Consider the following 15010-nt stretch of genomic DNA (forward strand, 5'->3'; position numbering starts at 1 on the left):
AATGCCCTGCAGTTTTTGATCTTCCATCCATCCATCCATTTTCTTACACCCTTCTTCCCTAATGGGGTCGGGAGGGTTGCTGGTGCCTACCTCCAGCTGCGTTCCGGGCGGGAGGCGGGGTACACCCTGGACAGGTCGCCAGTCTGTCGCAGGTTTTTGATCTTCACTTTAGAATAAAAATTGAAGAATATCTAAAGACCAAATGAAGGGTGTTCAAGATTTTTGCATAGCATTTGATGTTGCGGCATGAATTAAATCATGAGGGTAAAAGAAGAAAATGAATACATTCAAAATGTACTGTTTTTTGAATATTTACATTAAAAGAAAATATATTTTTGCACACTAGACATCTATGTTAAATAACTTTTTCTAAAACTAAATAAACATGATAAATTGTAAAAGTTTTAGCATATTTTCTCTGTAATAATGGTCGCCTCTTAAACCTGTCTCAATTGACCAGTGAATTAGTTTACCTAATATTTAAACCTGTTGCACTCTATAAAAACGTAACGAGTAACTGTAATGAAGACGTGCTATCTATTTAAATATCTGAAAGAAATAGCCGAAACATACAGAATATAGTTAAAATATACAGGCCTGTGTATGTTTCTTTAAAAATAAAACACCCATAATTCCAATCGTTTTTTTGGCGGCTTGTGATTGGTTCGCTGAGACCATTCAAAAACAGTGGGCCGCGGGTGCCGTTGGCACTTAAGTAACTGAAATTTACATTAAAAGCTCCTTCTCAAACTTTTGTTATGAGGAACAACTATCTATTTTTTCGGCCGTGAGGACGACATTTCCGCCAATAGTGAACACATCAAGTAAGTTCATGTTGCTACTGTTTTAAAACTTTAAGACTTTAGCTAAATACTAACCGCGGGGACATAAATAGTAGCTAGTCACTTTATTAGACACGGTTTGGGCAGGAGGTATCGTTTAATGATTTGTCTTTTACAGGAGGCGACATGAAGTGTTTGAAAGTGGAAGACTACATCAAGAGGACCGTCTCTGTTGAAGAGACGAGGCTTTTGTCTCAGGAATTTCAGGTTGGCATAACAACCAAATGCTTACATTTTACCTGCAGATTTACGTGAATAAGTTCGACTGTAAATTACATTCCCTAAGCATTAACTAATCAGTTACCCTACAAAAATCCATCCATTCTGTGTTAAATTGACTTATATTTTCTTACAGTAAAACGTAACCGTGTTTCCTTTTCATCTTCTTCTTTAGAAATATGCGAATAGTAATCCTGGACTTCATGTTCGCGTACTATGCGACAGAATTATCAGAGCTTGTAACCATCAGCTTGGACTTGCATCCTGTCACTCTCACCACGCCAAGGAGTTGGTGACTTTGGTGGAGCTGATTCTTCATGCCTATGATACTTATGCAAAGATTGTGCCGCGGCACAGTCCGTTATATATGGAGATGATCCTTTTCCATGTTGTCAAGAACCTATGCTCCTTAGGGGAATACGCTCTTTGCGGTCAACTGGCTGGAATCCTTTGCTACAGGATTTCAAAAGCACAAGAGGTGTGTATCGAGTGGCAGTCATCTTTGATTTAAATGTTGTTTATTTGGGTCTTTTAATAAGGAATTTTACATAGGAACAACAGTTTTTGCAGTCCCCAACAAGTTTATGGCATAATTCTGGCTTTATTTTTGAAAATGCTGCTTATAGAGATTATTTAAGTAGTTAGATTCCCTGGTACTAATCCAGCTTGTAGGCCCTGAGATTGTGCCTGTTCCAGAAATTTATAGTTAAGCTGTGTTTTCTTTAACAAGTTTTGTTGATTTGAGATTGCATTTGATAATTTATAGGTTGTCCTTCTTCTTGATGATTTATCTTTTTGTTCAACACACCTTTACCACAGCCCGTGAAGACGACCCTCAGTAATACGCTACCACCACTATACATGACAGTTTTACAATGTTACATTTTGAAAGCCCTAACTCCTCCAAACATATTCTCAATGATTAGTTCTGTCTGATGACCACAAATAAAGGTGGGTTGTTAGTATTTATGTGCAACCCATTTATTCTATCATAATCATATAGACAATTTGTGGCTTGTAATTAAAAGCTTGGTCTTTGCCAAAAAATATACCAATGAAATATATCTGACAAGAAAAATTATAAAATATCTAAGCACAATTATGCCAGGAACTTGTTTATGTCTACAGAGAACCTGTGGTTGAGGTGCAACATGCTGAGACAAGACAGTGGGAACATGTATTTATTTTTCAAACTGAAAGGGATGCTGCAAATTTAAACTTTTGAGTTTTTGTCAAAATCTTTGAAATATTGGTACTCCAATTTGGAATATTGGAAAAAAAAAATCAACAGTTCAGTCATCATTAAAAGCCCAAAATAATATATTAATGCTGATGGAGATTCTACATTTTTGACTGGAGATATGTGTTGTATTTTAAAATCCATCCTTGCTGACATTGACATTGTCAGCTCTAATGTGTTTTGTGTCATTTGTAGACTGGAGAGGATTGCAATGTTCTCTTGCGGAGCTGTTTCACGGTGTTTTGGAACGGCCTCTCTGCTGCTAAAGAAAAGAATGCACTGAATCCTCGAGATAAACTGCGCTGGCAGATTCTAACTTATAGCTTCTTATTGTTGCTGGAGGTGGAAATGGAGACTCCTGCTTCCTTGAAAAGCTCAGAATACATGCAAGATGCCATCACTGCATTTGAGAGTAGCTGTGAAGTCCTGACCATTGAGGATGCTTCATATCTTCTGGAGGAAATAAAAACAATGGTTAAGAGAACTAATGCCGAGAGTGAAACCTGTGAAAAAGGGGAGAAAATTCGACGTTTACCGATATCACGTCATTATGCGCTATCTGAAATTATATTGCTGTCAGTGAAGGTGATCTGTAAGGTCGGCTACCACAATCTAGCCCAATGCTTCTTGACTGACATGGAGAGCATGACTGTGAACCGTGTTGGCTTTCCAACGACACCGCTGGTTCTCTGCAAATGGGGAATAATGATTCACTCAACAAAGAAGGCTGATGAAGAATGTCAGGAGGCTTTGAAACACTGTGCTAGAATCTTAAGATCTGTTTCAACTGAGCTGGACTTCAGAGAAGGTCACGCAGTTCTTGAAGTTTGCAACCTGTTGGTATGGGCTGTTGAAAATGGACACAGCAAAATGCTGAGTGGAGCGGAGCTACTGGCTCTGTTTTCATTTCTGGAGGAATACCAAGAGCGGACACTGAAAATGCTTCATAAGGTTAGTGTTGTCTCCTGATGAGTCATTGTTTCTCAATTCTGGTCCTCAGGGACCACTGCTCTGCATATTTTAGATGTCTCTGTTCCATAACACCTGATTCAAATGATTTCATGACTACCTCGGCATCATCAAGTGCTGCAGCATCCTGTTAGAAGGGAAAACGCACAAGGCAGTGGTCCCTGGAAACTGGAATTGAGAGACACTGTATTAGGTTTAAAGATATGTGTTCGAATATACTGTAGAAGAAACAAAAAAACTATAATTTTCTTGCTTTCCTAGGTTTCAGAATTTAAAGTGGTGGGGGAAAAGATGCGAAAGTCACTTTGTTTGAACATTTACCACAGCTTTGCATTGGCGTATGAGAGCATGAAGACATCACAGGTAAACTTTGCATTTAAAACTGTTTGCAAAACGTAAAAAAAAAAAAAAAAATGTATCTCAACACAAATAACATTGATATTTTGCTATCTTTCAGGTATTTCAAAATTGGCCAACAATTTTAAAATCTTGTGTAAACTTTTCTGAAGTTCAAAAAGCTTACACCAAATCAGATTTTTTTTGTTTGTTTTTGTTTTTGAAAAAATAAACAAAAACTCTGTAAGAATCAACTCTAGATGCACACACCGTTTGGTTTTGAGTTAACACGTCTGATTTGTTGTACTTAGCTGGAGGACAGTGACACCCTGGACAGGATTGTGCTCTACTGCAAATCAACAACTGGGCTGCTGATGACTGAACTTCACAAGTTGTTAAATGAAAGCCTTTTGAGCAAATCAGGTGACCGGTTTGTTTCTTTTCAATATGGATTGTCAAGTTGACTCTGAAACTGCTGCATCATTTTGTAGCCATCTGAATGTAATTTGATTGTCATAGCTGTTGTGCATAATCTGCTCTATAGTGGTTGCTGTGAGCAATTTGGCTTGTTGCTTGTTCAATCGGTGCCTGTATGAGCAGGCCTTCGCGCTGGTGGAAATCGTCTGCAAGGATCTGATCAGGAAATGGCCCAACACGCTTTCAGCTGACAGAGTAAGTTTGTCAAACACGATCCTCTCTACTGGACTCCACGTTACATATACTGCATATTTAGTTGAATTTTTTTTTAAATTATTATTATTTCTGTTGTGGCAAACCAGTTAAGTCGACCCTTCATGCTGGCCGTGAAAACTTCACGGCGGGCTGGAAAACTGCAGCGAGCGCTTGACTGGATAATCGTGTGGCTGAAGGCCCTGGGGGACCAAATGACAACTCTTATGGCTGAGCCCATCTCTCTTTGGGTCAAAACAAAGGGTGACGGCGCCTGTAAAGATGACGAGGATATAAGACTTGTGTACAGAAAAATAGTTTTATTTATATATATATCTATATATATATATTTCTTTTTTTGTATGTAAATTTTAATATTAATTTACAAAACGACCTTGCATTTGTTTGTGTTAAAATCAGGACTTTACGTGATGGTTTCGGTGCCGACGTCCTTGAGGAGAAAGTCATGCTGTGCCTTTTGGATGAAGAGCTGCGTGCCTATAAGGAGTCGACCAGAGACACGGCTCAAGAACGTTACAACACGCTCTGTGATCTGCTGGACATCTGCCAGGAGGAGAGTGCTTACCGACATCTACGTGCCGTCTACCTCTGTGAAATGGCCCAAGTGGTGTGCTTCCAGGATTTCAGTGAGCAAACTGACTGGTAATCATTTTTATTACGGAATATATAATGAACCGTCGTCCATAAGTGTCTTTTTTTTTATTATTATTATTATTATTTTTTTTTTTTTTTAACTAATTGATACCACAGAACTACCTTGATTAGTTCTTGTTTGCTTTTTCTGCCAACACAGCATGGCCGTTGATTTCACCAACGAAGCTTTACGGCTTCTTGACGAAGAACCAGAGAATTCAGAAAATGCTGACAGACTGAAAGATGACAAAGCACAAGCCTCACTCTGGCTTTATATTTGCACTCTGGAGAAGAACCTGCAGGCGGTGATTGATCTTTGTGTTTTTGCCTTTTTTTTTTTTTTTTTTTTTTTTTTTGGGCATTACGAGAATAGGAGTGATGGATGGGCGGTCAATTAGTTTCAACACCTTTACTGTTTTTCACCCCCTAGAAATGTTGGCAGCATTGTATCTATTCTCTGTTAAACTGATTTTTGACTTCTTCACAACACCTTTAAAGCTTTGAAAAAGCAACATTTTAACGTCGACCCACGTCTCGTCGTTTAGACATCAGCTTTGACTCAACACTTTGTAAAATGTTGTAAATTATTTTCTTTTTTCACCAGGCCATTGAAGATGATAAAAAACGTAAAGAGCTGCGTAAAAACATAGAGGATGCAACCAATCCTGTAGGCAACAATGACTTTGATTATGAAGACAAGCAGAAGAGACAGGACAAAACTCTGGTGTATGAAGGGCTTCACCTGAACATGTCTGCAGAAAAAAGTAAAGTGGCTGATTTTTATTTGATCCTCTTTCTCTTAGAATTTTAATTGACTTTGGTTGCAGTTGTAGAGTCGTTGCTGTAGGCTTATGGGATTTATTTATTTTTTTTTAGTCACAGTACAGTATGAATAAATTTCTTGTTTCTCTCACTTTTAAGAGCTGTGTCAGCCACTAGAAAAAGCTCTGGCGTTTTGGAGTGACCTTTTTAAGAATCGAGCCGTGCCTGCTGTCAGAAACGCTAAGCAGACCTGCAGCTCCATATCTTCTGCTGCTGCTCTCTTCAGACTCATTGGGAAGGTAATGGCAACAAATGGATCATAACTATTGCATCTCCTTTGCTCATTTTCTGTCTAGCTGTAAAATTAAGTGCATGCTGTTTTTCTTTTATTACGTCATCGCCCTGTTCTGTATGCATCATGGGTTTAAAAAACAACCCAATGTTAATCTTGACTGAATTGAATTAGTTGGAGGTGTTTATTATTTTAACAATTCTAGAAAGAGAGAAACTACATTTGATCTTGAGATGTTTTATGGCATGCATTTGTGAATAGTTATATGGGATTAAAAGGTAAAAATTATCAATTTTTTTGTTTCTGATACAGCCCCTGAAGGCTCTGGAGGCGTACCGCCTTGTGATTAAATTTTCCCGTGAACTTGCCGATACTGATTATTGTGCTGCAGCTCTCTGTCAAACAGCCAGCGTCCTCCTGGACTTGGGCTCTGCTGACCTCGCTCTGGTGAATTGTTTTTTTTTTTTTGTTTTTGGTTTATTAAACAGAAAGTGGAACAGGTAGTTTTGTTTTTTCTTAAATCTGCCATATAACTCTTGTAATCCACTTATGATTTATCTCAAGGCCCCAATAGAGGAAGCACTGAAAATGCTTTCTTCAAACACCAAAGATGATGGTCCTCCATTTCTGGCTAATCTGGCTATCTTGTTAAAGGCTCAGTACTTCTACAGCGTAGGACAGGTATGCAATCTTTGCACATCCAGCAAGGTTAATTAGTCAGGTTATTGTACTGATCCTGTGTTTTTTGCTTATATTTTAGGTCAGCATTGGACTCCCTTATCTGTGTCAAGTGCTGGAAGAAGTAAATGACGAAAAGCAGTCAAAGAAGTGGTACCTGCTGCGAGCGCAGACTCTGCAGACCTGCAGCTCCTATTTGAATCTGGACGTGACGCAGCTGCCTCAAGCCCAAAGAAACCTTATCTCTCAGTACGGTGAGTGGAGATTTATGCAGTACTTTTGCATCTAAATGTCTGCAAACGTATTCAAAACATTTGAACCTTCTTTTAGTTCTAATACTATAAGCTTCAGTGTGTTTTAGTTGTCTGTTATGGATCAACAAAAAGTAGCACATGGGTGAAGAGAAGGGAAATGGGGATGTTGTTTTAAACAAGTAAAAAGTCTTTAAAGGTTTGAAGATGCAAATGCATGACAAATAGTTTTCAGTTCACTGAATTACTAGGAAAAATCACCTAATTAGTCCAGCTGTGTGACTTTACGCTGGGATGAAGTTTTAAGCAAAGTTTAGCCAAACTATGAATATGATATTCATATTTTGGATGAAATATCAGAAGTTTTATTTAAGTTTTTTCATATAAGATGGCCTAGTCAAAGTTCAGGCCTAAATCCAATTTTAATGTATGTAGCAACTTGAATACTGGTTATCAGATGTCATCTCTCCACTCTGGCTGAAATGAATTATAAAGCTACTTTGCAAAGACAAATGGGCAAAATGTGTTCTCTGTTAATGTGCAGAGACACAACCCTAAAGACTAGCTGCTGCACATGCAGCTAACACTGGTCCTACAAATTGACTTGAAAAGGTTGACGGAAGAAAATCACATTGCACTTATAATCTATATGTTCTCCTCACCACTCTGCACTACTTTAGTTTGATCTACTGCATAAACTCCACAAAATATCCCCTGGCATTTATGGATGTAACCTGACCTATAAAAATGTTAAATGGGTGTAAATACTTTGGTATGGGGCTGTATTAATATGTTTTTGGGGTTTTTTTAAGCCAAGTAATGATATGTTGTGTTTATCTCAGGTATAACTTCTCCTGATACTGCCATATATGAGGGACTTAAGCTTCTCTGCAGCTTGCTGATCACTTTAGTGGGAAAAGGCCTGTATGGGAACACTGCACATAACGAAGAACTGCGCTTTGTTCACCAAGGTATTATTGAAAGACATTTTCCCCCATAACAAGACTCTCTTCCTGTTTCTGGCTTTTGTCAAGAACAGCCAGATCTCATCGCCGTCTCTCGTCTTTAACTAGGAGAAAACCTGGTCATGAAGTGGCAGCTGCTGTCAGAGCTGCTGAGCTGCACTGGAAAGCTGGTCGCCGTGCGGAGCAGCTCCGGTGCCATCAATGATGCCAGGTTCCAGTGTTTAGAAGCCCTGAAACTGGCCATCAAGCTGCAAGCACTTGGCCGGTATGCAGGGGGAGCCACACAGGGCTCTGATTCTAATTTGGTTATGTTCGTTTATTAGGCACAAGTAATGCAGTAAATCTAATATGCAGTTAGTTTTGGGTTTTTTTATCTTGTTTGCTTTGTTTATTTCTTAAAGATGTGTGGAGTTCTTGGTGCTTAAAGCAGAATTGGAGCTGATGCAGGGGGAAACGGAAGAAAGTCGAACAGATCTGAATTTTGTCAAAACCCTCCTGGAGCACGACACAGGTATGTGAACACACTGATGAATCGGTTCAAAAGGAGCTGCTTTCCTATTACTGGTACATCAAAAACTATGAATATTGTAAAAACAGAAAAAGTTCCATGTAAAGCTCATACAAATTTGACATGTAGAGTTAAACATGTCAGCCTTTATTTCTTGCAAGTTTGATGATTGTAGCTCATGGATAACTAAAACCAAAAATTCAGTTTCACAAATGATTAGAAAATTGTGAAACTAAAAGGACTGGATCTTCTCTTAAATGCTCTTGCAGAAATGGCAAGATGCTACTCTTTTTTGCAGTTTTATAACACTTTAGCTTAAGACTTTTTACTTTTGACATTCGTCTCGGTGTATGTGGTGACTAGGTAAATATGGGTCCTCTGAGAAGCAGAATGTGACAGGATTATTAATCAGAAATTAATAGAAACACTTTTACTTCTCTTTCTCTTTCCCTTAGATTTGTCAGATCAGGTTAAAAGGACGGATGTCAAAATCAAACCGAGAAAAGGTCGTCCTGCTCGAAGACCTCAGTCGCCTCTTCCATCCATGGAAAATGAGCTAAAGGACATCTTGAGCATCAGGTGGAGCACCAAAGAAGTGGTCGTGAACGATGTGGCCAGCTCTCCTCCCCTTAAAGCTCCACCTCTGCGCTGGCTCTCCTCTCTGACACATGAACCTGACTGTCAGTGTTCCTGCTGCTCAGAGCCGTGGTTAGGCCGAGCCTCGGCTCACTGGGCGGCAACGCAGGCGGCGCTTGCTCTTCAGCTTGATCCAAATGACCTCAGTGTTACTTCTAAGCTTCACTGGGCAACTTTAGTCTGCTGTAAAAACGTGACCATGCGACTCAAGGAGAAGCTGACTGAGCTCTTCCCTCCCTGCGACCCTGCAAGAGGCATCTCCAAACCGTCCCTGATGCAGGACGTGGTGGGCCGTGTGTACCTGAGCATGGCCCAGGCCGAACTTAAGACAAAGGCCAACAAGGTCTCTGGCTTGTGGAAAATACTAGATGCCGGCCTTGCATTTATGGATTCCACATCCTCTCCTGCACTGCAACCTGTAAGAGCGCATTTGATGGCAACCAAGGCCATTGCTTTACTGATGAGTTTAGCAGCCAAAAAAGGCTGCAGGCCTGAGGAACTGTTTTCAAAGACCTGGGCATGGAACGCACCAAAGGAGCCGAATGACATCGAGTCCGGGGAGAAATCAGTCCCACCTTCAAAACTAAAGAAGACCAAAGCCTCCATTCAAAGCCCGGATGCTGCTGAGAAAAAACAGGAGCCAAAAAAAGTCAAAGCGGCCAAATCCAAAATCCAATTTCCCTGCCCCTCAGCCAAAGCAAAGAGTCTGGTTCCCATGACGCCAGTTGTCACAAAGTCCAAGCCCTCTTCTGACATATTTGATTTCAACACAGTAGTTCCCACTTTGACTTTCACTCCTGTTCAGAATGTGCAATGCCACGCTTCGGTACAGAAGGTGTCGAGGAGTACGACTAAAATCCAGTTTCATGTGTATGAAGACGTGTCACCAGTTCAGAACAAGGTTCCTCCTGTGCCCGCGGCTCCGAAACGGACCAAGAAAACGCGCTACAAGGTGAGCAGAAAACAGATTTACTGTCAGAACATAAAGATGATTGGACACCGCTCTAGCAAATTATTTTATATATATCTATATATATTTTAATTGCTTGCAGTGGAGAAAATTATTTTGTATCTCTTTAATTTTTTCATATGGTTGCATTTTAACCACAAAGTTCTGTATGTTTTACTGGAATATTGTGTGATAAATTGAAAAAAGCTGATATTCTTTACACTAGGGGTGGGTGATATAGAATTAGTTTTATCACAATATTTTGTGATGTTATTGAGATGACAATAAAAGTAACAAAGAACTATTCATTACTCTTTTTTTTTTTTTTTAGGTGAATGTATAACTGTGACTGCATGAAATAACAATCGCAGCCGCAAAAAACCCAAATGCTGGTTTTGACAAACGTGCAATGCCAACAATGCAGACATTTTTGATGGATTTTAAACATCATTAAATTAAATTTACTGCGACACCGATTAATCGAAATCAAGAAATTTATCACAGTTATTGAAGAACATTATGATAAATGTCCACCTCCACTTTAGTCTGTAATAAATCTAAGTTTCACTAAAGTAAATCAAACTTCTCGATGATTTCCATTTGTTCAAATGAACTTTTAGATGTCTTATCATCAAACTGCCTCCTCGTCTTGTCACAGGTTGAGTTTAGCGATGAGAGTGACTCCGACGTAGCCGCCCAAGCAGACCTCAAAGTGTCCGCAGATGTGCGTAAAAGTCGAACGTCTAGAAGAGCTGCTGCTAATCCTAAGACGGCCACAGATCCACCTGCAGAGAAGGCTGCAACCAGGCGGCCGACCAGGGCAAAAACGAGCGTGGCAAAGCCTCTCCTGGCCTCTTCTGAGGAGGACGAGGCTTTGCTTCGTCGGCCTGCGTCCAGCAGAAGAGGAAGAAGCAGAAAACAGCCATCCAAGACTGACGAACTGCAGGATGAGCTGGACACCATGAGGACTATCGTGGAAGAAGCTGATGGTGTTCTAGACATAAGCATCGAGCAGCTCAGGACGTCTGATGCTGAGGAGAATCGGTCAGCTGCAGATAAAGACAATAGTATGTGTTTGTTGTTCTTGATAGAAAAACATTAGAAGAGACTAGCGGCTGCCATCTTTGACATCAGTTTAGGTTGTAAAACAACTTGAAACGTTTTGTTTCAGCGTAGAGCACATTGAGTTTTCTTAATCAGAATCCCAGTGTTTTGGAATCGTGATGTGATGGATATAAAATCTTTCCTCTGTCCTCAGACATCGACTTTGAGGTGCTGAGGAGGGATATGTACTGTGATTTGGAGAAAGATGGGCTGCTTGAAAAGAGAAACAACGGCCGTCCAGCAGAAGATCGATCAACCAACATCGCTCACGCAGACGTCACACCAGGTACGTGACTCTAAGTTTCTTTTTTTTTTTTTTTTAGAATTTATTCCTGTGCAGAGTTTATCTAATAAAAATATGTTCCTATTGAAAAGACTGAAGTTGTTAATTTTGTTGCGCCTGTTTGTTTTGGTCCTCAGACAATCTTTCCGTGGAGGATGTTCAGGCTCTGCTGCACTCGGCACTGCTGACTCTTCATCACTTCCCCTGTCCAACAATCTACCCAGGCCTCTGCACTCTTCTGGCCCTGACCACAGGGGAGAGCGACCCTAAAAGCACAGCAATGTTACACGTCCAGTCGCTGGGAGTCACCAGTCGCCATCGCACAATCCGCTACTTAAACAGCTCTCGCCTGTAAGTTTGTATTTTTTAACTTGCGTAAGCGTCTCAGTTATTGAGTTGAAATCAATCTAGTTCATTTTCTAAATTAATTTTGCTTCTTATTTTTTTAATCTAGAAAACTGAAAAAGAGGTCCAGCACTTTACCAGAAAAAATGGATGCTCTGAGTCTGAACGAGCCCAGTTTGACTGGAGAGAAGTTGTGCCGGATGGACGACATATTTTCCTTCCCCACGGCAGACCTCTGTTCCTTCCCCAAGAACCCGTGCCAAGAGTTCACCCAACAAATCCAACAGCTTCCACCAGGTAGACACCGTTTATTCTCAAAAGCTTTTGAACTTTAAATATTTTTCCCTGAACTCGAGCACAGATAAATGATCCCTATGTTTTTCTCTCTCTTCGTGTTCAGGAGTAACGGTGTGTTTGATGTCCGTGCTGGGAGTAAAACCAGGGGAAATGGGGGAAAGCTTAATGCTGACACGTCTGGAGAAGGACTCTTCCCCCATCACTCTTCATATCTCCACTTGCAGACAAGAGGTTAGAGGGATTAAAAATGTTTTACTGTTTAAACAACTTTCAGCAAAGAATGCGTAGAAATCATAATCTAAAACGTAATTTTAAATTAGTAATGCAGACTCGTAAAGCTGCATTCACTGAGCGCGATTGAGCTCATCAGCAATACCAGATGAAATAAAATGTCTCTTTCCTAAAGGATTCCCTGTTGCCGTTTCAGTCTCGTTCTCTAGTGTAAAACTTTTAAACTTTTTCTTCAGAATGCACCTTTATAATATGATAAACGTTTCGTTAGGTCGACATCAATGAATCAAATCATCTTTAGAGAACAGAAATTCTTACAGAGATGAATTATTAAATTGTTTTTGAGATAACTCTTTGTCTGCTAAAATGATTAATTTGTCGTAAAGTTTTGGTTTTCTACATATGAAAATGTTCCCTGTCTTTGTGTTGTGAAGCTCACCGTTAGGTGGTTGGTCCAGGAGATGGACAGCATTCTGGTAGAGCAAAAGGTTGTGAGCTGCGTGGCTGAGAAAGCCAAGTGGTGGGAGGGTCGCCGAGCTCTTGACTGTCGACTTCAGGTAAAGGTTTTAGTGGCGTCACCTGATGTCTAGTGGAATTATGACAACTGAGAGTTTTGTGTGTGTGTGTATGACTAATACTCTATTATTTCCAAAAATACTCAACTACAGAGAGTATTTAATATTTCATGGTTTTCACTTTTCAGTTCTTACCAAATGTTTAACAATTAATGACATTTTTCAGCAACTGCTAAAAGAAATGGAGAAAATGCTCGGATGCTGGCAGAGCTTTTTTTTACCACTTGCACAAGATCCACAGCTCTCCGATCAGGCTAAGGAACTTCGCAAGGCTTTATCTAGGAGAGGAGTCGCTGTGAGTGAGAAGATGCTGAAGGTACATTGCTTTTTCCTCTTCTTTTCTTGGAGATCGAAGCTGTGGTCCATCTTGTTGTTTATCGACTGCTAACCCGCATTCTTTGTCTCTTAGATTGTGCTTTCAGCTTCTCGCTGTCTCTCTGAAGAAGATCTTAAAAGATTTGGATCAGGACTTTCCCCGAAATGGGACACGGCCTGTGATCATCTTTTCCGCACGGCAGTGTCTCAGCTCTCAGAGAGAACGGAGGCCAAAGGTCACGTGGTTCTAATCCTGGACAAGGTCAGATCGTCCTGCATTGACCGACCCTGTGCTGGTCAGAAGTAAAATATAGCTAATTTTTGCATTTGTGAAACACTTCCCACCCCTCGTTTTAAATGCAGTATGTTCAGAGGTTGCCGTGGGAGAGCATGACAGCCCTGAAGTCTCACTCCATCAGCCGGATGCCTTCTCTGCATTCTCTGATCGCACTGAGCTTTCAGAAGGAGGTGAGGTTTAGATCATTAGTACCATCTGTGGTGCTGATCCAACTCGTAGCGCATTAGCTGTGTGTCGTGGAGATAACTTAACGGGATGCGTTTCCCTCGTCAGACGGATCCTCGGTCCGTCCTGAGGCAGGGTGTGGACCTGAAGAAGGTGTTTTACGTTCTGGACCCAGATGCCAATTTGAAAAATGCTCAGGATCGGTTCAAGGAATGGTTTTCCACGTGAGGCAAATATGAAATGAGATGCGTTTCTGTCACCAGTTTACATTCTGACCTATTACTGATGACCCTTTTGTGTGTGTGGGAAAGTAATCTAGGCTGGCAGGGTGTGTGTGGTGTCGCTCCTGACTCAGGACAACTACAAGAAGCTGTTGCTTCCCAGGACATGTACATGTGAGTTTGAGATTATATTCTGGTAATATTCATTAGATGTACAGTAAGACTTAAAAATGTTTCATCAACTTCACGGGATAGTCAGATTGTACTCTTTCATCTGTAACACTGTCAAAAAAATGAAGAAAATAAAATCTTAGATGTAAAACAACTGCTACTCATGTTCCCAGGCTTTAACTAAGTAGACTCAAAGAAAAATCTAATTTATTGAAATTTGTATGAATGTTGCGCAACTTATTGTGAATCAGTTGGAGGAAACAAAGCAGTTTCTGGTTTATGTATCTTTTTTTTTTTTTCTATTTTTCTTTTTTAAACTGAATGTCCCCGTTTGTGCCGTAGTTATGTGGGACATGGAGCAGGAGCCAGGTTTCTGGACTGCCAGACGGTCCTCAAGCAGCAGATGAGAGCTGCCTCGCTGCTTCTGGGCTGTAGCAGCGCTGCTCTGGCGGTCAAAGGCAATCAGGAGGGACAGGGCATCATTCTGGACTACCTCATATCAGGATGGTGAGATGAATCTTTCTGCTTGTATCCACGTGCAGTAATTCATTTTTGGGGATGGCTGTGTGTCTGCATTGACTCCGTGGCCTGAGTTGTTGTGGTGTCTTTAAATACGTTATTTTTCCTCCTAGCCCCTTTATTTTGGGCAACTTGTGGGATGTAACTGATCGGGACATCGATCGCTTCACCAAGGTCCTGCTGGAGTCCTGGTTCTCTGCAGGATCCGGAGCACCGCTCCCGGAGTTCATAGATTCATCGCGTCAGGCCACACACCTTAAATACCTCATAGGAGCAGCACCCGTCATCTATGGGCTACCCATCCACCTGCAGTAGGACTGGAAGCCTTAAAATATCTGGCAGCAAACAGAATAAACATTTCGTTTATCCAACCCCATGACGCTTTATTATGAACTCTGAGTATTTTTTTTTTTAAACTTGCTACATATTTTGAATAAATGATATGACACATTCAGTCTGTTATGCAAGTGGGTTTTTTTTTGTTGTTTTTTTCTTTTTAAAGATACAGCGGTTTAC

At 40.6% G+C, this 15010-nt stretch overlaps 1 protein-coding gene across 1 annotated transcript; it reads left to right on the forward strand.

The window, feature by feature from the left end:
- Window positions 1-676: 676 nt before the first annotated feature.
- Window positions 677-14948, forward strand: espl1 (extra spindle pole bodies like 1, separase). Its single transcript, XM_044122476.1, has 32 exons — window positions 677-824; window positions 961-1049; window positions 1237-1539; window positions 2497-3252; window positions 3532-3633; window positions 3918-4029; window positions 4151-4278; window positions 4386-4579; window positions 4696-4938; window positions 5090-5234; window positions 5534-5693; window positions 5851-5990; window positions 6296-6430; window positions 6548-6664; window positions 6744-6915; window positions 7755-7883; window positions 7986-8142; window positions 8279-8388; window positions 8841-9973; window positions 10629-11037; window positions 11229-11360; window positions 11495-11708; window positions 11812-11999; window positions 12103-12230; window positions 12665-12787; window positions 12972-13121; window positions 13215-13382; window positions 13484-13588; window positions 13692-13807; window positions 13895-13978; window positions 14318-14482; window positions 14608-14948. Exons 2-32 carry the CDS (start codon window positions 969-971, stop codon window positions 14807-14809), a joined length of 6501 nt encoding a protein of 2166 aa, XP_043978411.1. The 5' UTR covers window positions 677-824; window positions 961-968; the 3' UTR covers window positions 14810-14948.
- The last annotated feature ends 62 nt before the right edge of the window (window positions 14949-15010 follow it).

The sequence above is a fragment of the Gambusia affinis genome, linkage group LG07 (genome assembly GCF_019740435.1).
Source record: "Gambusia affinis linkage group LG07, SWU_Gaff_1.0, whole genome shotgun sequence".
Classification (NCBI taxonomy): domain Eukaryota; kingdom Metazoa; phylum Chordata; class Actinopteri; order Cyprinodontiformes; family Poeciliidae; genus Gambusia; species Gambusia affinis.

Excerpts from the sequence above, each read along its gene's own strand:
- espl1 (XM_044122476.1), top strand. The coding sequence starts at position 969 with ATGAAGTGTTTGAAAGTGGAAGACTACATCAAGAGGACCGTCTCTGTT. Across the intron at positions 11,361-11,494 it reads TCACGCAGACGTCACACCAG|ACAATCTTTCCGTGGAGGAT; the intron begins GTACGTGACTCT and ends TTTGGTCCTCAG. Across the intron at positions 12,788-12,971 it reads CTCTTGACTGTCGACTTCAG|CAACTGCTAAAAGAAATGGA; the intron begins GTAAAGGTTTTA and ends GACATTTTTCAG.